At 36.1% G+C, this 24037-nt stretch overlaps 1 protein-coding gene across 6 annotated transcripts in view; it reads left to right on the forward strand.

Annotated features, from left to right (window-relative positions):
• The window catches only part of SIM1 (single-minded family bHLH transcription factor 1), a 70272-nt gene that overhangs the window by 39515 nt on the left and 6720 nt on the right, over window positions 1-24037 (forward strand). For all 6 annotated transcript variants that reach the window (XM_023530940.1, XM_011360729.2, XM_011360728.2 and 3 more), the window contains 2 exons: window positions 1584-1752; window positions 22502-22904. In XM_023530940.1, coding sequence (XP_023386708.1) covers window positions 1584-1752; window positions 22502-22904 — 572 coding nt within the window. The remainder of the gene's footprint in view (window positions 1-1583; window positions 1753-22501; window positions 22905-24037) is intronic.

Genomic DNA, 24037 nt, shown 5'->3' on the forward strand with positions numbered 1-24037 from the left:
TTTTACTTGCACTAAGTAGGTGGACTATTTGATGTAAAGCCACTGTACTTTTCTGACATATATCACTATACTGCAGTTTATGGAAGTGATATTATTAAATCTGTTTTAGCTGATTTTTGTTCCTAGTCACCTGATGGACTTCTTGCTTGAATTATAATTTTGCTGTTGCCTGATCTCTCTGTAGGTGAACAAATAGGGAAAAAGAAAAAAAGAAAATAAATATTTGCTGGTTCATGGAAATCTTCCAGTTACTTTTACATATGTAATATTATAAATTTATTTCATTTCATATACCTATCCTAATCCAAAGAGTAGAAAAATGCATATAAAAATATAAAAAGGTGAACCTGTTAGAGAAAAGGAAAAAAAAGAATAAAAGAAGTCAATGAAGTTTGTTGCACAAAATGCCTGCTATACACTTGCTAGGGATGGTTACAGATTGGACTCGGAGCTCAGGGCTTTTTGATTTCCAGTGCAAAGAGAGAAACATGATGAATTATATGATTCATAGTGTTCATGAAATAAAAAGAAATCAATTACCCAGGAGTAGCCCAGCTAGTTCTGGAAACTGAGAGAACATTTTCCCATGAGTCTTCATAAGGAAGACTCTGAAGCATTTTATTTTGGCTGCCAGTGGGAAGGGGTGATATCCTCTTACGAAAACCAAGGAGTCAGATGAGCTCCCCTGCTGTCTGGAAGCAGACCAAGGTGGTAACTATAGGCAGGGCCAATGCTGTCATCTTTAGCCCCTAAGCACTTCACGCAATAGCTTTGTAATTAACTCTCTAAGATACACTCTTTATCCCCTTCATATCAGTCTGCAGTTATGCTTGTTTGTTTGCTTACTGTTTATTCTCCCAAATAGATTGTAATCTGCACAAGGGCAGGGACTTTAGGTGTCTTATCCTTTCATCTCTACATAACACAAAATCTGGTATATATTAGGAGCTTAATAAATATTTATTGAATGAAGGAAGGAATGGAAAGAAGAGTTAAAATGTACCCTAAAGTGACTGAAAGCTTGTTGAAGGGGATTTTTTAACAACTTACAGGCCGGGTTACATTAGTTTGCTTAGCTCTAAGAATATTTGGAGTGTTTACCAGAATGATTGATCTTGGAACAGATGATAGCAGATAGTTCTTTGTAAGAGGAGTCCACATTCTTCTTGCCAATAATCAGATAGCATCAGACAATCATTGTCTGTTGAGTTCACCTCACACAAGAAATATTTAGAGTAGATTTTATAATCTATATCTTACCAATGAAGAAGACACAAAAACTCAGAGAAGTTGAATTATGGATTTTTATGCTACTTATAAAAATAATGAAAAAAATTTTAATCAAGACATTTTCATCAGTATATTATATCATTTGCCTATGGTATAGGTGGGAGCTACATTCACACACATTAGTTAAATGTTAAGCATTTCTAAAATAATCAAGGTGTTTGTGGAAACCAGTTGTATGGCTGATTATTATTTGCTTCCTTTTCATATATGGATTACTGTCATTCCTGGTGAGAGAACACATGAATCCATTGCCTGTGGTGGCTGATTAAGGGTTGTGTTCTCCTACTCTGCAGGGACACGGAGTACAAAGGGCTGCAGCTCTCCCTGGATCAGATCTCAGCCTCCAAACCAGCTTTCTCCTATGCCAGCAGCTCCACTCCTACCATGCCTGACAACAGGAAGGGGGCCAAGTCCAGGGTCTCCGGTTCAAAGTCAAAATCCAGGACTTCTCCATACCCTCAGGTAGGTGCATTGCATTTTGCAACTCTCTTTTTTTGTGACCTGGTTTGGTTTCATAGTGGAAGAAGTATTAAAACTGTTTGAAATTAATTATCTGGTTTTAAAAACTTAAGATTTCTATAAACCTAGAAAGCTTTCTAAAACTACCTTTTTTTCCTCTTCTTTTAAAATAACTATGCTAGTAAAAGTTTGAAATGATCTCGTGGTTTATTGCTTTTATATAAAGTTTATGAGAGTCTCAATTGCAGTCAGAACCATAAGTTTGTTATTTCAGGGAGACTGATCCAAAAATTTTCCCCCCACAATGATTAACCCAGAAAGATGTAGCCAGCATAGCAAAATATGGAAAACAAGAGCTTACTGTAGAAAAATTGAATCTTAGGACAGGGACTGAAGTAGAAGGAAATGAAGAAATGGAGGCAAAGGATCAAGGATGCATGTCACCATGAGATTTGAGCACAGATGGACTATTTATGGAGAGGAATGAAATAAAGAGGGTCTTCCAGATGGCAGGAGTGGTAGGAAAAGCAATTCTTCTCATCTTTGCAAGGTGGTGAGCTGATAAGATCCAGAGGAGGTATTCCAGAAACATTGCAAGGTGTAAAGATGAGTCTTGATTTTTGGAAGGGAAAAATTATTTTTCTGATCAGTCACTGAGATATAGAAACTAGTCTGTGACAAAGTGGCCTGAAGGAACTAGGACAGAACTGGGGCCTGAAGGAAGTAGGACAGAACTGGGGATTCTCTATTCCCAGTATCCTGTGAACACCTCACTTCTACCCTTCACTTTAAGGGTGCCACATCAAACTTTCTGTAGTTCATTGTAGTAACTTAGGAGATAATTCCTGGGCTGGTATAAAACCAAACTGGATTTGGAGTCATTTCATCAAGGTGGTCTTTATATCAGATGTGTGTGTGTGTGTGTGTGTGTGTGTGTGTGTGTGTGTGTGTGTGTGTGTGTGTGTGTGTGTAGATAGATAGATATATCTATATATATAGAGAGAGAGAGTGTCAATTTTAAAGTTTTATTTAAGACATTGCATTTTCTATTGAATATATATATGTAATGTAAAAATGGTAATCTAGTGGGTGCAGAAATGATTATTTTCTTACTTGTCAAGGCTATAATATTCTGTTGATTTCTACAAATGTATACTGTTTGAAGAAATGCCATTCATTTATCTAACGGTCACTAAGAAGCTACTATTTGCTAGATTATTTAGTAGCTTGGTATATGAAGATAAGAAGATTATGACCCCCAAGAGACTTATGTCACACGGTTAAAATTTTTCCACAGAAGTCCATATTTTTTTACTCTGATAAAAGGGAAAGAAGAAGTTGTATGATGTCTAGATGTTTATCAGTGGACATCTTCTGAGCACTTTACTTATTAAGTGCATTTTAGTAAAAGTCACTGTGGAGGAGGAGTTTTTATTGAACATCTGAGAAGCTTTCCTTATTACTATCTCACACCTTGGGAAAAGTTTTACTGTCTCTTTTACTACTTGGATGGATAGATTATATCTTTGGATAATTCTATCCTTAAATATGTACAAGTGTTGGACACATAGATAAAAGAAGAGTTTAAATTAGGAAATACTAAATTAAGAAGGAGTTTGTCAATTATACAGAAATTAAGCCACAAAAAATAAAATCTCCCCATTGAACTTCCAAAACTTCATTGTCTAAGTCTGTTTTCCTTCATGCTCAGTTCTTAATGTCTAAAATTTTTATTAGTTTACTCTAACAGTAAACTAACTACTCATTTTTAAAAAACGTTTTAACTGCCATTAGGCTGTTCCTAGCATGTGTGGGGAGGAGTTGATTTGAAAGTTATACATGTTCTATAGGTTTTTTTTTTTTAAAAGCAATACAGAGGAGTGGAAAGTAGAAAATCCCTCTCCGTTCCCTTATTTTCCCTTTCAAAAATTGTGCTTTAATCTAGAAATGTTCTGTGATGTATAAGAATCATGCACATGTACACAATGTATGTCCACATAGGATTTCTTTTGACATTTTTCTGTTCTTTTTTGTGGTTAATATGTATATAAATGTAGTCCTCAGAATTTTGGCCGTATGTCTCATTTGAAATTACACAGTAATGAATTAAGTTTACTTAACATGTGTATGCCTAGTAAAGGTTATTCTTTAATTGTGTTTACTTTAGGTAATCATGGTGCTAGGTCAATCATTGACTGAGTTCCTACTACGTGGGCTGCCAATACATAGAAATGAAACACAGTCTTTGCTTTCGAGGAGACACTTGTGTAGACAGACAAGGTAACAGGCATCTGTAGTGAATTGTCATGGGGTGAGCAGAAGGTCCTCTGAGGACACATTGAAAAAAGATGACATCCAAGGCAAACTCATTACTTTTCTGATGAAAGAACACAACTTAATACCATCATCTTGAATTCTAAATCCTCAGAAATTTTAAAGAAAAAATAATTTAGCTTCGCAAAAGTCTTATTTGGTTCATGTTATCCTTATATTATTAAGGGATACTTAACTCTTAATTTTCATGCATCATTTCTATTATATATCTTTGACTCAGTAGATGCTACCTGAGCACTTGCAACAGAAAGATGCTGTACTGGCCATTGTGCTGAATGAAGGTAGGGGTTGGGTAAAAGGTACTAGAACATAAAGAAGTGGTATAAAAAGGTGTCCTTAAGTTTTGCAGTACAGTTAGAATCAGTTATATATTAGAATCAGTAGTGTATAGGAGATGGTGTGTACAAAGGGCTTTTTATGAGTGGTGGCATCTACAGGGCTCTAGCCTGGATGGCTGGGAAAGGTGTGGGTGATCTGGCTTTGAGGCTAGAATTCAAGTATATGGGCACAAAGGCAAGGAGAGGACACTTCAGGAATACTAAGATTATGAAGAAATGCAGAAGAGCATTGTTTGTGTGATTGGGGCTGAGGTGAAGTAGGGGAGGGGAGGGTCTCTCTGGATGAGGTCTAGGGGTGATATGTTTGGAAGCATTGATTGGTGCCAAATGTCTGCTAGGTCAAGAAGTTTAGAGTTGTTTTATAGGGAACCAGTAAAGGTTTTAAATAGAAAATAAGAGCACTAATTTTTGTTGTTGAAACAAAGCAAACTACTTATGAAATTCATTTTAATAGTTCTGGTGTGAGTCTGTGAAGGTCTAAAGCTTTTTACTGCCTTGTGGACAAAGAATGAGTAAAATTCTTTCTATCTTTGGCTTCTTGCACCTCTTCTCATTATAAGTATACTTGATCATTATCGATTTATTTTGAAATTATATTTTAAAGCTTACTTTTTCTTCAGATAAATATCCAGAAGTGGAATTGCTGGCTCATATGGTAGTTCTGGTTTTAATTTTTTGAGGAACCTTCATACTATTCTCCATGGTGGTTGCACCAATTTACAGTCCCACTAACAGTGTACAAGGGTTCCCTTTTCTCCACATCCTCACTAACACTTGTTATTTGTTGTATTTTTGATAATAGTCATTCTGACGGGTGTGAGGTTATATCTCAATGTGGTTTTGATTTGCATTTTTCTGATGATTAGTGACGTTCAACATCATTTCATGTCCATTGACCATCTGTATGTCTTCTTTGAAGAAATGTCTGTTCTGGTCCTCTACCTGTTTTTTAATTGGATTATTTATTCCTTTGATGTTGAGTTGTGTGAGTTCTTTATATACATTTAGATATTACTTTCTTATCAGATGTATTATTTGCAAATATCTTCTCCATTCAGTAGGTTGTCTTTTTGAAAAGATATATATATATGTATATACTGTGTTCATTGTGCATTATTTACGATAGCAAGTATGGAAGCAACCTAGGTGTCCGTTGATAGATGAATGAATTAAGATGTTTTATATATATATATATACACACACACACACACACACACACACACACACACACACATACATACATATAATGAATATTACTCAGCCACAAGAAAGAATAAAATCTTTCCATTTGCCACAGTATAGATGGACCTAGAGTGTATTATACTATGTGAAATAAGTCAGACAGAGAAAGACAAATGCTATGTAAATTCACTTATCTGTGGAATCTAAAACAAAACAAAACAAAACAGAAACAGACTCACAGAAACAGAGAATAAACTGATGGTTGCCAGTGGGCAATGGGGAGGATCGGTAAAAAATGTGAAGGGGAATAAGAAGTACAAACTTCCAGTTATTAAAAAAAAAGTCATGGGAATGTAATGTACAGCATACGGAAAATAGTCAATATTATTATAATAACTTTGTATGGTAAGAGATGGTTACTAGACTTGTCGTGGTGATCACATTGTAAGAAATAGAAATGTTCAATCACTATGTTGTATACCTAAAACTAATATAATATTGTATGTCAACTATACTTTAATAAAAATATAAAGCTTACTTTCTGTAGTTAATATCACACTTGTACTGAATTTCCCTTTATATATTAATAGACATAACAAATCCATTTTTAGTTACTAAATTATTAAGCTTTTAATTGTATTTAATTTTAAATACTTCTCTTTTCTTAAAAATAGAGATTTCTTTTTGCTATTTCAATGTTTACATATTTTGAATATGCAAATTTTAATCAGATTTTTATAGAGACAGTTTCCAGAACAAAATTGAGCATTTAGGTTAATGTCTTGTGCCTTTTATTAGTTACGAAAATGGTGGTTTAAAAATCCTATTAATATTATTTATTAGCCTCTTTGCTCCATTATGTTTTAGGCATATCTAGAAATTTCTAACAGATGTCTGATGAACGGCAAACAGCAACATGTCTTTTTGGAATTATTGAGGTACCCTTATTTGGACATGCAAGACATGCACGAATTGTAATTCACTGCCACCACCTAGTTTGTCTACAATAGTAGATGAACTTTCAGGTCCTCTCCTGGTATGAGTTGCCCTTGGAAATGATTTTAGACTTGATTATATTAGAGTCACTTAATGAATGACTCAATCACCTTTGTACCTCTATGTATTACTCAGGACAAGAGAGGTCAAAATAGAATTGTTTTGAATGGTTTTGGAAAAATCGTTATAAGAAATATTGTAGTTAATTTTCAAAGATTCTGCAGCTACTGTGATGCAGTATAGCGGTCATCTTACCATTATGACAATGGTATTTTATTGTTATTTGGTTTTCCTGAAAATAGCAACTTATTTTTTTTCATAGTTCTGTTAAATTTGAAATATTGAGTTTATAGAATTTATTTCTCAGACCTTATCTCTAGCAATTCCCAGTAGTGATTACTGGAATATTTTCCACCTATTTTTATGGAACTCATAACAGTTACTCTAATACAGTTGAACTTATCTTGCCATAGTTTAGCCATGTCAATCTAGAATAAATTGCCTTCTGATTCCAGTTTCCATTTAAACTTCTCATGTTGGCATATTTATCATTGTTATGTTCATTACAGACAGTACATGCCCTCTTGTTTTACTGCATCATCCTGCCCTCCTTTTGCTTTTTCCCTAGTCACTAATAACCAATCTACTATATAATTCCGTAATTACAGTGCACATAAAACAGTGTATGCTTCTGAAATCTGAGAGTATTTAATCACTTGCTAGAGATACGCTGTGACACTTGCAGGTTTTACTCCACATCTGCTATTTTAAATAATCCCACAGAACTCTCCTAATTTTCATTTTTAGCAATATGGCTTCCTTTTGGTAAAGTTAGAAACTCTGCAAAGTTCTTTTTGACCTCAAAAATACATCATAACTTCTATGCTGACTTTTTAAATTACAGAGAAAAGAAGGATCAAGAATTTCTCAAGTATAGTTTTCCCTTACACATAGTACTTTTATCACTACCAGGATATGTATCCTTTCATTCATGTTTTACACGTAACATGAATATGTAATCCTTTACTATTAACAACAAAAAAAATTTAACACATCTTGCAAAAAAAAAATGAGATCATTGTTTCAGAAATTCTTATATTATTCAGCATAATTCTTACATTGTACAAAATATACATTATTCTTAAAAATACAGGCTTGTTTATATTTTCTGACTATGTATGAATTTAAGATTGGTCTCCTTTTCTTGTAGAAATATCACATTATTAGAGTGGACCTTTACAGTTGTTTTTAGACCAACTTCGTAAATGAACCTCTGAGTATTATTTTAGAAAACATTTTGCTCAATAAGGTGAGATCTCTGTGTTACAGATTTGTGCTTTGGTTTTTACTAACTCTTGCATTTTAGTTAAAGAGTATGTGCACTAAAATGCTAAACGTGGGTCCTTAAGGAACCATGTCCATGGTCTCGTTGGGAGGCAAGACCAACATTTCAGGGAGAAATTGTATGATTGGTCAATCATGGGACTTGAGGGCCACAGCACATGACTGGGGGAGGGGCAGACAGTGGTGATCAGATGGTTGGCTGGTGCCTGTCCTTCCCTGATCGCTAACAAGTTTTCTCCATGATCACTTCAAGAGATCACTTCCTGGTCACACACTTTCCCATTAATCAGCTTCCTTATGCCTCAGATTTACCTATCACTAACTCTGCTTCTCTATCTTGTCTCAGCACATGGATTTCAGGAGGAATTGGGTGCCTTATTTGAAATAGGCTAGTGAAGTCTGCTATAAAGGACACAAGAACTTGCTGAAGGAATGTGTGGGGTAAGAGAGCAGTCTGATTAACGGAGTCCATAGAGAAAGGTGATGTTTTAGGAGATATGATGGATAGAATGAGTGATGAAATGGAAAGGAATAATAGTGGGTAGAGGCAAAAGTGGTTGTTTCTGGTACAGTCTCCCTAAGCCATTATAGGGAACTTCTTTGTCTTTCACCTTGCTTTGGAGTACGATAGTATAAGATATTGATAGGTATTTATGGTAGATAAACTAGATATATGGATTAGAAATAGGACCATATACTACTTTGTTAAATAGTTTACTCAAATGGGTAAATATCTTAACTATACTGTTTCACTGATGTTTACTGTAACATTACAGAATATAGTAATCTATAGTGTGTAAATGTATTACCAAGAGTAAGACTCCAATGACAACAAATTTTCCCAAAATTTCAATAGACATATGGCTAGATTTAGTCGTATTAGATTTTTAGGTAAGGCAGCAGGACATTATTGACTATGAAAAGACCAATGAGAAGAAAAAAATGAGAAATAATGGCATAGACGAAGGAAGTAGAATGGAGCTTAGCAGAAATGAGAAGTTGAAAATTTGGAGACTCTAAAGTCCATTAGGACAGGAGACGTTTCTCTTGATAACCAGATTGCACTGTATCTACCAAAAGTCCTTAGTAGATATTGAATGAGTGAATGAATGAATCAATGGATGAGCCCATGAAAGGAATACAGTAAGTGGAGAAAGAAGTAAGGGAGTGATGAGATGTCCTAGGGATATAGTCCTTGCCCCAGAGAGCTTACAGATTCAGTGGGGGAGATAAAAATGTAAATGAATAATTTAAACACAGTGTAGTATGTATGTGATAAAAGCATGTGGTGGTGGCAATAGTGGTAGCTGTGATGGTGTTTGCTGGGGCTGAACTGCCCTTCCAGCTGTGGTCTGGAGGTGGGAGTTGGGGGCTGACAGTGAGAGAACCAATGGCCTCCAGGCCTAGAGACCTCACATGCCATGGGGAATTATCAATGGGTTCAAATTTATTTCTGTTTGCAAGGCTTTCAGTGAGGCTATTGGATGGTAATTAATAAAACCCTACATCCCTTGGATGCCCCCTCAAGGACCAGACTAATGCTTGATCTATCACCTGTGCTTTTCTCTATCTTCACTCATTTATCCTTCTCCTGTTGCCTGGGTCCTAAGAGCTCCCTCACTGAAGGATTGCAACACATCTTATTTTCTCCCCAATTAGAAAAATTGTCCTCTCTAGTTTGCCCTGCCTCCCAGCTTGATCTTAAAAGACCACTGATCATGTCAGTGCTTGGAGACTTTCCACAGCCCTTGCTGTTATTCAAGGTCACCTAAAATTGGGTCCAAAATTACCTGAACCCTGTGATCCAGCCAGACACTTCTGCTCACTATTTGCTGAATGCCTTGTCCTTTTCTGCCTCCATGCTTGAACTCATGAAGTTTTCCAAATTCTGCCTATTTTCTAAGGCCCAGATTGAATACTGTCTTCTTTCATGGTATATAATTAACTTATATTTCTCCTTTGGACCTCTGTTTAGAATAGTCTATCTTCTACCACCTTCTAGATATGTCATATCTCCTCTCTTTGTCTATAATCTCGTTGAAAGTAATAACCATATATATTTTATATCTACACCTGCCCCAGCATCTAGTATGAAACTACTTTATCGTCCTCCTCATTGTTCACTCAGTCCTGATCTTTCCTGCTAGTGTAAGCTTCCTGAAATGTCATTTTTGTCATGGAGCTCCCTCATGACTCCCCACTCCTGGCCCTACTTAAAAACCTAGAGAGACTCCTTATCGGTTATAGAATGAGATCCACTCTCTATAATCTGAGCCAGGCTACATCTTCACCTCTGCCTACCCCCTCTAGCTGCTCCTACATCAGCTCTCCACTCTTACTAGAGCATGCTGCGTGCTCTCCCTAAGGATACTTTTCCTCTTGAGCTTAAATCCTACCCACCTACCCACCAAAGCACAGCTGTAGTGTCACCTCTCATCTCCACAGATCTCTGGGTATAATTTATATTAAACATATTTCTATTCTAAGATATAGGATGGTTTGGATCTGGGGGAGATTTAATGTCAAAAAGAAATTGGGCAGCGGGTGAAGCAGCTGTGCTAAATAAAATGGAAAGCCTCTGCTTCTGGCTTAATGGAAGTGATGGCTGAATTTGCGATTCTGCTTCCCAGCTAAACAGAGAAGAGAGAAATGGCTGCATTCACCATCAAAATGTATCCAGGGAAAGTTATTTTAATAAAATCCATAAAATAAAATTTTGTTAAAACTAAATAATGACATTCAGGAGAGCAACACCTTAATTAACAGTTCTTGGTGGGATTTGACCCACTCATAAAAGGAAACTTAGAGTTAAGAATGTTAGATTTAGGTATCTTTATCTAAGAAATCTAGATTTTTTTTTTAACTCTTCCATCTGTCACAGATTTTTAGGAAACCCTTTAGCACATCATAGTGCATCAAATTGCTGTGTTTAAAGGTAAAGATTTTGATGTATATTGTTTAATAGATAATTTTCCTCATCATTTAACTGAGCTTGACTTAGAAGAAGAAAAGGTAGATCCATCCTTCCATTTACAGACACCAAGTTGAAATTAATTTGGCAGAGGGCCTTTGAGCTTTAATTTCTTTTTACAAAATTACAAATCCAATAGATTTCTTTCAGCATGCAGAAAGCCAGTAATAATATGCCTGCCAATCTGTTGGCCCAGTCCTAGGACACTGCTAAGAACAGCTTGGGCAGCCCGTCCTTTGTCCAGACCCAGAATAAACCAGTGGATGACCAAACAAAGCTGCAGTAAGGCATTGGAGCAGGTGGCACCACCTGTATCCATCTAATTCAAGCCCATCTAATCTGCCACTTATATGTGCAAAATCAGAGAGTGAGTCAGAGTATTGGGGAAAGGATAGAAGTGGATCTGGCTTATGCCAGAAGCCCGTAATAGAAGATTACCATAAAAACTAGCTACCGGTCCTGGAAACACATGATTTACCCAATGAGCTAGAGCTATTTCTCTATTATATGTGCAAATTGAGATATTACAGCTATATATGCCAGGACCTAAAAAGCTTATTTAAATATTTATTCTATGTTTATTACCTGTTTAAAATCTTCAGTGCAATGAGAATGCTTGCAAGCCTTTAGGACTTTACCACTTTACTTTTGGATTTAAAAAAGGATGTGAATTGTGGATTTCATGGTTTGGGAACAGCTCTCCCCATATGGAACCATATAGGAGATTCCTTATAGAATTACACTGGAGGAAACCCAGCCTCTGGTCCGGTGTGCTGATTCTCTTCCAGCTGTACATCACCCTGACAGCTAATGAGATGTCGACTATGGTTACATTTCTGTGAGAAAAATGAATGAACCAAATCCCAGGAACATTTTTGTAACTGTGGGGGGTGGATTAAGAGAAGGCTTATGACATTTTAAACCACATTTGAGGCATGTTAAAAACTTTCCATGTTTCTACTTCATGCAATATATCAGAGAATTTATAGGTATAAAATATTTCTCATCAGAAAATTCTCTGAGCTAAAAATAACTAAAATGTGGATTAAAGTTAAAATCATTTCGCAACAAGTAATAGATTATACTATAAGTGGAGCAAATCATAAAAATAATGAATGAAAATCTTGTGAACACATTCTTAAAAGTTGATTTTGAGAAGCTGATAATTTATATCATTTTCTAGAATGAAGAAAGAAATTACAAAAATATTTAAATTTTCTAGTGATTGAATTTTGAGTCAGTATTTGCTTTTTAATTACTTATGGTATAAAAAGAAATATTTATTGCTCGATTCCTCTAGTCAAACCATTTTGACTCTGGAATTGACACAAGATTGGTAATTTTTGTTTCAGAATGGATTTTCTAACTTTTCCCGAAGAAGTTTTTTTAAAGCTTACCTCTTTTGGAGCTATATGTAATTAAATCATTAAAAAAAAATTCCTGAGGGCTTTTTTCCAATGCTAAATATTTGTGAGGCTTGTGTAGAAATCATGTTATACTTACCCAGTCATAATGTATAGTCTACACAGAATTATTCTTGCCGTTGATTAATAAGACAATAAATTAAAAATGAAATAGCAGTGAAAAATGTTCCCTGCCACTAGTAGGAGTGCAGGAACATAGAAAATAATGTCTCTTGATATCTTCTTTGCAGTTTCAGTTAGTTATGATTTCTGGATATTCCAGTTTATTCAGGTTAGAAATGGACTCTATTATTTGACGGTTGTTCTGTTACATTATTGCAGACATGTGTTTTCAGTCAGCCTCTCAGATTAGCAAAATATCTTGCATAATTGTCATTTTAAAATGCATTTGATTCTGACATTAGTTTCTCTTTTACGCTGATGTTTATCCTTGAGAAAACCCCCAGCAATTTCCAACGTGTGGAAGCCAAAGCCGTTCTTCATAGTAAATACAACTCCTGTTTGAGGGAGCAGCCCAGCAGTGGAGGTTATTTTAATGGACATGCTGTATTACTTTAATCTAACCCTTTTACCATCTGTTCTTCCCATAACAGTGAATGGAAAAAAAAAGAACATATTTTATGTTTCAGGGTTACATTAGTAAAAAGTAAGATAAAAGTGATTTAAAAGCATTCATATGTTCTTAGTACAATGCAGTCTGCATCTGTGATGTTTTTTTTCTCATGGTTCAGACACAAATCAAGAGGAAAGCTGCTCATGCTTGATAGAGTGAAAGTTTTTCATGGAAAACAGGACTTTACCATAAGAGGGTCTCTCTCTTTATTTTACAGCTAGAAATGATAAAAACCTCAATGAGCTGCCAGAATAAAAAATAGATAACTGTAACATCTATTGTTGGAACATCTGGCATTTTTCCTGAGTTGGGTTGTTGCTGCCACATCCAGATGAATGCAGAGCACCTGTCTGGAACATGCTGTTGGGGCAGGAATGAATCTCATGGCTGTTATCTAAAGAAGAGTATCCATGGGTGTAATTGTGGTGGAAGAGTGCTCCAGTGGTGAGAGAACATCACCCACGGGTGTGTGGAGATGGTTTACTGGAGTGCTAAAGCTGGAGAAAGCCCCCTTTGTAAAAATATGCCTGGGGACTTGGGATGCATTACTGCTTAAATGGTAGTGTATGGCCGTCTTTATTATCTAAGTCCCTAAGCCTAGATGAGCCTGGGGTACTGGAAAGCACAAGGGCTCTGCAATTGCATCTCTCCTCTTAAACTTCATAATCATGTGACCTTGGGCAAATTTTTTTTTTCGAGCTTCATTTGCTGCATCCATAAAGGAATTAATAATACTTTTAAAATGTCGTTGACATTTAACAAGATAATACCTATGGGATCTCAGCATAGCAACTAGCAAATAGCAAATATTTGATAATTGTAGTTATTATTGTTATGTGGATTAGCATATGCAAATCATATAGTAAATTGCCTCTTAATCATTTGTAGTCCATTTTCTCTTCCTGAGCAACTACAGTGTTAAAAGACAGAAATGGCTCCCTTCTGTGAACACCTAAACTATATTGTGTTTCTCTCTATTCAGGCCCTTACCATTTTCTAACTTGTATTAAAGTTATGTTCTGTGCATTATTTATACTCTTCCTAATGTGAACACTTGTAATGTGAGACTGTGTTTCTCCTATCACCTGGCACACTGCCTTGCAAATAGTAGATACTCAAATATTAGAATAAATTGTAGAAGGAATTATTGTAAATTGTTCCCATTGGATGCATATAAAGCCCCAAGTGATGGCTCAGACTTTTAACCAAATGAAATCTTAGTCTCTTTCAGAAGGAATGATTCTTTCATGAGCTGAATCCTTAAGGGGAGCTGGGGAATGTGGATGTCGTCTGACATCCATTTCTGGCAGTCATTCAAGCTCTGTGCTGTTAGTTTTAGCCCACCTTTAGTGGTGGCATTCGGTTTCATGTTTATGAGAACCAAATTATCCTTCATCTGACTAATTTTTTAATAGGCCAAAATGAATGATTTTTTGAAAATTAAATTTTAAATAAGAAATAGGAGTAAATTAAGGTGTAGAGTATTCAGAATGATAAAAATATTTTCTAAGAAGGAAAAACAAAGGTTTCAGCAAAATTAGCCAAAAACTAATATTCAGTGAGCCTTCTTTAATTGATTGATGTACCTAATTAAAAGAAAGTATTAAATCATTGTTTCGTAGCTTTAAATATAGGAGAAAGTGTTATTACCTTTTCAAAGGAAGAAGAACAGATATTCCATAGCTCCTAAAATAATTTTGTTTTACTTGAAAGTAGTATGGATACCAATAATCTCTAGGAGAACCATCCATGGGGCTTGCATATATTCTAATGGATCATGACACACTGTCTCTCCGCCCTTAAAACAGATCTTTGGGCTTTTAATCGAAGTTTAAGTGATAAAAATCATTGGTACCAAAGTGCATTTCGGCTTTGAAATTCAGAATATTTGGAAGAAAGGCCCTACTGTTTAGGTAATTGATCAGTGGCTTGATTTCTTCTTGCGTTGGGATGCTGATTTCTTTATCCTTTAACATATGTGTTTTACCTTTTACGTGCCTGTAGGATGGGACTGAAAATATGTTCTCTAGGTAATACGGCCTAGGAAAAAAAATCATTTTAAAAGATAGTGAGTGATATGATAACCATTTTTGTTAATATACATGAAAGTCATTAAGTACCTGTACATGATACATATATATCTGTAACATGTTTGCATTTTTAAGAGTATTTTCATGCATATTATTTATTTGATCTTCATTGTAATCCTATAATGTAGGTAGCTTGTTTCTTTTCTGCAGATGGGAAAATTAAGGCCCAAGGAAAATGATATTTTGTACAGGTCATATGGGATGCTAGTAGATCAGGGTCCTTTCATATTTGAGTCCAATACTGTTTTTTTACCAGTTGATAACTTTTAAATTACATTTTTATGCATGAATTGTTAATAATCAGTAATAAAAACAAAGATACTTAAATGATTCAGATATAGCTTTATTAGAGCAAGTTTCCATTTCTTCAGAAAAAATGTCTTTTTAAAAATGGCATCTCTAATTCTATAAGAATAAGACATAAGTTTACTATATAGGATTTTTTGATTTTTGAACATTTATTTTGAAATGATTTCATACATAAAGGAAAGTTGCAAGAATAGTAGAGTATTCCTGTATATGAAACCTAAGTTCACCAGTGCTTAACATTTTGCCATACTTTGCGTTGTCATTTTCTCTCTCTCTGTTTTCCCCTCCATCTTCTCTCATTATTTATTTTTTTCTGAACCATTTTAGAGTGGGTTCTATACATGATGACTCTTTATCTAAACCTTAATACTCCAGTGTGTATTGCTTTGTCCAGTTCTAATTCCTTAGAAGTGGAAAACTGCAGTTTTTGTGAGGGATTGTCAAATTTCCTTCCATACAGTTCGCATCCATTTGCATTCCCACCAGCAACATACGGGAGTACTGTTTTCCAACACTCTACCAAACAATGTGTTGTCGAGCTTTTGAATTTTGGCTAATTTAATCACTGAGAAATAGTATCTCGGTGTCATTTTATTTTACATTTATCTTATTAAAAAGTTAAACATCTTTTCATATGTTTAAGAACTATTTTAATATTTTTTGTTGTATAATCAGTTTATGTCTTTTGACCATTTTTTTATTGTGCTTTCTTTGATCATTTTCCTAGCTTTTAAATTGAGAATTGAATTTATTTTTGTTCTTTGATTTTTATTGATTTAAGGTGTCTAAGCTGTACATTCCATAAATCCAGATAGATAGTATTTTCATTATCTTCCCCCCAGAAATGCTATAGTTTTTGTTTGTATTTTGCCTCTTTCCCCAAAGAGTTGCTTAATGGTTTTTTCCCACGTGAAAGATCATATTTAAAAATTTATTTTTAATTTCTATTTTTATTCATTGTGGTCAGAGAATGTTATTTATAATATTTCTTCTGCATGAAATTTACTGAGGTGTTTTTCTTTGTGGCCTAATAAATTTTAATCAATTTTGATAATTAGTCATGTATACTGAGATTTATTCTTTATTATCAGTGTGTAAAGTTTGATATATAGTCATAACATTTAACTGATTGATTTTGTTTTTTTAAGTCTTCTGTAGTTTTTCTTTCTCTTTTTCTTCCTCTTCTTTTTTTTTTTTTTTTTAATCTACTTTACTGAGAGTAATGTCTTAGTCTCCTATTATTGGGATATTTCTCTATTTCTCTTTGCATCTCATAGTTTCTGCTTTATATAGGTGCTATTGCTATGTTATTTGATGAATAGGAAAAAAAAGACAAGAAAAAACAATGTTTTTAAGCAAGAAAGTGACGTGATTAGATAAAGAGTTTCTGAAAGATCTCTGAGGTGGCTAGGTTCTAGGAACCCCCAAACCCAGGCCAAGTTGGGAGTTCCTGGGGCTCATTTGTTTTTCCTTTGTCAGAAAGACAGAGAGTAGAATGGTAGTTTCCAGAGGCTGGAGGGAAGGGAGAATAAGGAATTATTGTTTAATGAGTACAGAGTTTCAGTTTTGTAAGATAAATAGTTCTAGAGATGAATGGTGGTAATGGTTGCACAGAAGTGTGAATGCACTCACTGCCACTAAATTGTACACTTAAAAATGGGAAAGATCAAAAGTTGTAGGTTATATGTATATTACCACAATTATAAATAGTTTTTTTTAAAAAAAGAAAGGTAAAAATTAAAGAGGGTCAGGAAGTGGGAAAAAATGATGCTATGGACATTCATGTATAGGTTTTTGTATGAATATAATTTTCATTTATCTGGAAAATGTCCACGATTGCATGTTTAGTTCTTTTTAGAAACTGCCAAGCTGTTTTCTAGAGACTGTATATCATTTGACATTCCCACCAACAGTGTATGAGTGAACCAGTTTTCCTGCACCTTTGTCAGCATTTCATATTGTCACTGTTTTTTATATTTTAGCCAATCTATAAGTATGGTGTAATATTTTATCGTAATTTTAATTTACACCATAAGTGCCGATGATGTTGACCATCTTTTCATGAGATTATATCTCACCCGTATATCTATTTGGCGAAGTGTCTCTTTATGTCTTTCGCTATTTTGTTTTTTATTATTATTGAGTTTTGAGAGTCCTTTATATATTCTAGAGACGTCCTTTTTCAGATATGCGGTTTGTAAATATTTTCTCCCTGTCTGTAGCTTAGGGTTGTTTGCAGAGCTAAAGTTTTCAATTTCAATCAAATCTGATTTATCAAAGTTTTCTTTGATGCATTGTACTTTTGATATCAACTTAAGGACTCTTTATCTAGCCCCAGCTCTTGAAGATGTTCTTTCATGTTATTTTCTAAAATTTTACTTTTTACATTTACAACCTTACCTTTTACATTTAAGTCTGTGATCCATTTGAGTTAATTTTTATATAAGGTATGAGACAAATTGAAGTTCATGTTATTTTTGCCTATGGATGTCCAAGTACTAAAACATCATTTGTTAAATCTGTCCTTCCTTTATTGACTACTTCTGCACCTTTGTCAAAAATCAGTTGGGCATATTTGTGTGGGTCTATTTCTGGGTTCTCTATTTTGTTCTTTTGATCTGTGCATCTATTTCTCTATCAAAACCACACAGTTAGGATTACTTTAGCCATATGGTGAATCTTGAAGTTGGGTAGACGGATTCTTTCACTTTATTATTCTTTTTCAAATTGTGTTAACAATTCTAGTTCCTTTCCCTTCTATATAAATGTTATGCATATATTGAAAATTCTCAATCTTCTTTTAACTATTTTCTCTGATCCTTTTATTTTCTCTATCCAATTTTTGTTTCCTTACGTGTTTTCCAGGCTTTCTTCAATTTCTCTTTTTAAATTTTTATTTAAACGTATTCTCCTTTCCACAACTTGTAGTTTATTCTTCATTTATTCAATTTCTTTGAGTTTGGTTAGTATTTACTGCATTTTTCCTGTTTTGTGGTGGTTGCGGTTTTGTTGTTGTTGTTGTTGTTCATTTCTTAGTTTTAAATATCTGATTCCTGGTGTTGTGCACCCATGCGTGTATGTCAGGTGTGTATGTGTGTCTCCAAATGCTTGTTGAGGGTACTTATTACAGTTTAGAGTGTTTGTTGTCTTATAATTTTTCTTTGTTTCATGGTTGGTTATTTGATAAGAATTTTTATCCAGCTGAGATGTTTATATTTTCACTTTCTTTTTATTTTCCCTACAGGAGTTGTATAGAGAGTTTAATTTTTTCCCTGTTCTTAGGCTGGATTACTATTTCAAGAGCACTCTTTCCTGTCAGTTTTGTGAAAGAGTTTGTAAATGGATGATGATGGTGGTAAAGAGGGGAAGGAGGAAAGATGGATTTGCCTGTCTTGTTTTTCTTTCTTGTTTGCTGGATCCTTAATTCCCCTCCTTTTATTCTTTCCTTTTAATATTGTCTCTGAGGGATACCACCTAGTCTCAATTTACTTTCTTCTCTTATGGATATGACACTTTTTAAAGCTGCCATTTTGCATTTTGCTTGATTTTGAGCCTCTTTACTGTAGGCAGTGCTGTGAACCGCCAGATACTGACTTGTGCTCATATTTTGGCACTTACTTGTATTGTACTTTTATTTTCTGAGTATGATTTTGTCTGTTTGCCAGTGTCCTAAACTTCTCTCTCTCTCTCTCGCTCTCTCTCTTGCTCTCACTCTCGCTCTCTCTTTCCCCTTCTTTTTTTCATGGAGTCTCTTAAACCTCCCCTTACCCTTCTCTCTATACCGACAGACTCATAGCAGATGCTGTTGGACTTTTTTTTTTTTTACTTATAAATAATTTGAAGTTTGAAGTTTGGCATATTCTCTGCCTCTTAGTAATGCTAATAGCATGGGTCATATGTGATTTCATTTGTGCTCTTTGGTGGCCTTATATGTTCTGAGAGAAGGTTGTATAGACAGATATAGATTCAAATGGCTGCCATTGTCCTTTATACTCAGAAGCTTCTAGAATGTAATAATTTATTGACCAAAAGGCATCATGTAATTCCTCCAAAACTTGTGCCATAATGGGATACTTGGGGGAAAGCTGACATTATAACAAAATTATAATTTTCTTCTTATAACCATGACAATAAGAATTCCTGGACATGGATTATAGTTCTGAATAATTTATCGTCTTTAAATAAGTGAAATGCAGGGACAGGCATGTGAATCATATATTTCAGCACTAGAAAGGATATCAAATAATGATTGTATCATATAGAATTTTAGAGCTGGAAGAAAAGTTAGAGGAAGTCTGATCTAACCAATATGTCATCTGACAGATGAGGCTAAGAAAGAGAAAGCAATTTATTCAAGTTTACCCTGAGAGTTATAAGCAGAGATTGATCTGGAACCAGTTCTCTTGGCTCCCTGTCCCTTGCGCGTCTCCCATTAAATGGCCCCAATTCAGCCTTTGGTAGGGACAAAAGAAATTAAATCACTTGCCCAAGATGGTGCATGTAGTAAGCAGCAAAAGTAGATGTGAGGAAGACCAGGAGCCTTGTTAAGCAGCATCCATTCACTGCGTTACACACGATGCCTATATTTTTTGGTCAGCTACCTTCCTTTCTGCTCTCTCTCTCTTTCCTCTAATATGTAATGAGCACCTGAAATAGTTTAGATCCAATTATGGGTTTGTACTGTTCTCAACAGAGTTTCTATTCAGTGCAGTTCCTTCTAAAGGGATGAATGTGGCTAAGAGTTGTGATGGTGCACACAGTTGTAAGTTTATAGGTCTTGAAAAACAAAGGTTTACAGCTAGGCTTTTCCAACGTGTCTCTAGAGCAATGTGAGGTCTTGGTCTAACTCAGCCACCCAATTTCTGCCTGCTTGAAGGGCAGTGTACTTGCTGTTGTAGTTTCCTACTATTGACAAGAGGCTTATCCATGAAATTCTTCTTTCGGTGCTCTTGAAATGTGTACCTCATGTATGCCAGGGTTACATCGTATTGAATTTTCTTTGTGAGCGGAAGATAGAATGTTCTTCTCTGCTGCGCCAATAGCACTTTCCCATATACACTCAGGGAAAGCTTTTCCCCCTCTCAACAGGGCTCAAAAGTCTTGACTGGAGTACTTCAGAAATAGGCCTGGTTGATACTTTTATCAAAACAAGCAGAGTCTGGGCAATTCCTAGGTTGGAATAGCACGGATGACCTGAATTTTTCCTAGGCAGGTGCATGGATGGCGTTAGCAAAGGGGTAATGTATAGCACTCTGATCCTCATTCATAACAAGAGGGGGTACCGACCCCCACCTGGTGAAAGTGAATGTGGCATGGTGTTCATGGGGAGAAAAGACCGATGGCATGTGGATGTGTGACCTAGGAAGGAAAATGAAGCTCGGGACGGCTTGATGTAACTTTCTTATGGTCAGTCCTTCAGAGAGAGACATTGAATTGATTATTATTTTTTTTTTCTTGCTAGAATATGCTGATGGTCCACATGTACTTTTGTCAAATAATTAAAGTAATAGAAATGGTAACAAAAAAATCTTTAACCTGGAATTTGCACAGAATTCTGTTTTGAGCATGCTGTATTTATTAGCGTGCTTTGGAGTTCCCCCAGAAGAAATTCTGTACCTCATCTCCCTGGCTCCAAGAGCCCCGTGGCAGGGCTGCCTGTTTGCACTGAACTAGAAAGAGTCAGGATTCTTCCTTCTACTCAGAGTGAGCTTTGCACATGACAAGTCAGGAACAAGAGCCTAGGAATTTCTCTCTCCCCGCAATCCCTACCACACATGGCCATCCTTATTTCCTCGGAGGTAAAAAAGAAAACATAAAATGGACTTATATTTTGGTTCTTGAGACTGTAAAACAGTTCTTGCCAGTTTTCTGGAAATCTCTCTAACGTTGGATCTTTTTTTCTCTCCTCTTCCTTAACAGAGTTTTGTTTGTTTGTTTGTTCGTTTAAGTGTAAAATCATGGTTTGGAGTGCAGGCTTTGAGACCAGATAGATTGTAGGTTGGTCATACCATCTTAGTAAAACTCTCGGTGATGTAGTTTCCTCATTTTTGAAATGGAGATATGTTACTGCCCAGGTGTTTATGAGGATTCCATGATTTTATATATATATATGTACACACACACACACACACACACACACACACACACACACACACACAAAATGATTAGCACATTGCCAGGCACATAGAAAGGTCTCAGTAAATAGCATCTATTATAATCATAGCAGGCAATCTCTATAATAGTACTTAGACTTGTGTTTGGCATTAGGTAACCGAAACTGGTAGAAATTATATTACTAATTTTAGTGGCTCATGAGGATCTTCAGACTGAGCATACATCCTACGGAGGTCTGCTGAGCCTTTTACGTTTCTTTCAACACCAGACCAAATACTCTGGCAACAAGTACGGGGCATGATTCCAACAAGGCTCAGCATTGCCTGCAGCTGTGTTGTCCTGATGATCCTATGCATCTCTAAAGTTTACTTTAGAAAGCAAGAAACACGCCCCATTGAATAGGTCCAGCTCATATGGGCAAGACTTTTTAAGTTATATTGCAGTGGAATTAGGTAAGCATTTATTAACTATTCGATTGTGTAGTGGGCACGGCCATCTGAGAGTTAACAGTCCCACTTGAAGAGTCAGGTGCAGCACTTTGGCACCTTAATCCTTATTTATTTATTTTTTTAATTCAGAAAAAGATATGAAAAACAAATAGAAATAAAATATGTAGCTTTCTCGGACTCTCCCTTTGGCAATACCATTTGGGTAGTGATAGAGAATTTGGTTTTGAATCTTGGCTCTGCCACTCGCTAACCCTGTGGCCTTGGGCAAATCATTTTCCTTCTTTGGACCTTACCTGCCCCATCCGTACAATGGGTTACTAATATCTTCATTAAAGGGTTAACGTAAGAACTATGCAGGGGATAATTCACATGAAGTACTTTTCACCGCCTGGCATTTAGTTCCGCCCATGTCGTTGTTATTATTTTTATCTCCTCCTTTCAGCAGACAAAATCAAGTCGTGGGTGCCCAGCCTGGTCCTAAAATAAGTCTTGTTTTGGAACCTGTAAGCCCAATATGACCTTAGAGGTGCTTGAAGAGTACAAAGGATATTTTTTAAAAATGTACATTTCTCACCCTCTTGGTTTCAGTATTCCGGATTTCACACGGAAAGATCGGAATCTGATCACGACAGCCAGTGGGGAGGAAGTCCCCTGACCGACACAGCCTCGCCGCAGCTCCTGGACCCCACGGACAGGCCAGGGTCTCAGCACGACGCGTCTTGCGCCTACAGACAGTTCTCAGACCGCAGCTCTCTCTGCTATGGCTTTGCGCTCGACCACTCCAGGCTGGTGGAGGAGAGGCATTTCCACACCCAGGCCTGCGAGGGAGGCCGATGCGAGGCGGGCAGGTACTTCCTGGGAGCGCCGCCGGCCGGGAGAGAGCCCTGGTGGGGCTCTCGTGCCGCCTTGCCCCTGACCAAGGCCTCCCCAGAAAGCAGAGAAGCCTATGAAAACAGTATGCCTCACATCGCTTCAGTCCATAGGATCCACGGTAAGGGTAGCCGAAATGATTTTTGAGTTCGCAGCATTGGGCCCCTGGGCGGGTCTATAATATTTTAGGTTGGACACCAGAGTGACTGACCTAATGGTTTTCTCCTTTGAATTTACAAATTAGACACTCACACCAGTGAGATTTTAAAAACCAATTCCAGGTACTTTAAGTACATTCGCTTTGCTGATATTTGCCAAATATATTCATTTTGGACAGGTGAGTAAAAATGATTCCCATTTTAGACATAAAAAAATAAGTATAGTAATTAAGTTAAAGTTAATTGTTAAGTCTATTGAACTTGTAGTATGTATGCATTTCAATTTCTTGTGTATCATTTTCTTTTATATTCTCATGCTTTGCATGTGGACTTAAGTAGTTTGGGGGCTCTTCCAGCCGTGTTTCTTTATGAGGGCACTATTGGCATGTTGGATGTCCCAGTCTTTCGTGGCCTATCACTCACATCACAGGAAATTTAACCTCTCTGGCCTTTTGGGCATTAAATGCCAGCGGCTGCTGCCTTCCCTCATCATTATGACAACCCACAATGTCTCCTGTGAGTAAAGGGTGGAGTGATATGTAGAATCTACAAAGATTTGCACCTTGAGATTATTACATGGCTTCATGAACACACAGAAATGGGCACTACAGTGAAAGTCTTTAGTGTAGTAATGCTCTTCTTTGGTCATACGAAAGTAAACTCGTCAAGCGAAGCCCATTCTGCCCATTTCAAGCTTGGGTCCAGGCGGGTCCTCAAAACTTTACCTATTTCATTAAAAGTCGGTGACATTAAGATTGATTCGATGGCCCCAATATTACTCTTCTTGCTGTGTCTTTAGGGTGAGAAGTATGCTAGACAATGTTGTACTCACCCGTAAAATCTTCTGTCAGATACCACCCAGTGCTGACTGACTTTTATGTCTTTAATTTGTTTCTGTTTTTGCGCTTTTATTTTTCTCTTTTTACTTTGAGTTTCTCTAATTTGGTACACTGGTAATGGAAACTCAAGGCAAAGGCCAATTGCTTGCCAAAAAATGGAGTCAAATGAAAACACTGGCTTCACCTTATTTTAGAAATAAAATAAGACAAGAGAAAAGAAAAGTTGTGAATAGTGTAATCCAGGGCCTCTTTGCTGC

Source organism: Pteropus vampyrus, unplaced genomic scaffold, assembly GCF_000151845.1.
Source record: "Pteropus vampyrus isolate Shadow unplaced genomic scaffold, Pvam_2.0 Scaffold58, whole genome shotgun sequence".
In the NCBI taxonomy this organism is placed as follows: domain Eukaryota; kingdom Metazoa; phylum Chordata; class Mammalia; order Chiroptera; family Pteropodidae; genus Pteropus; species Pteropus vampyrus.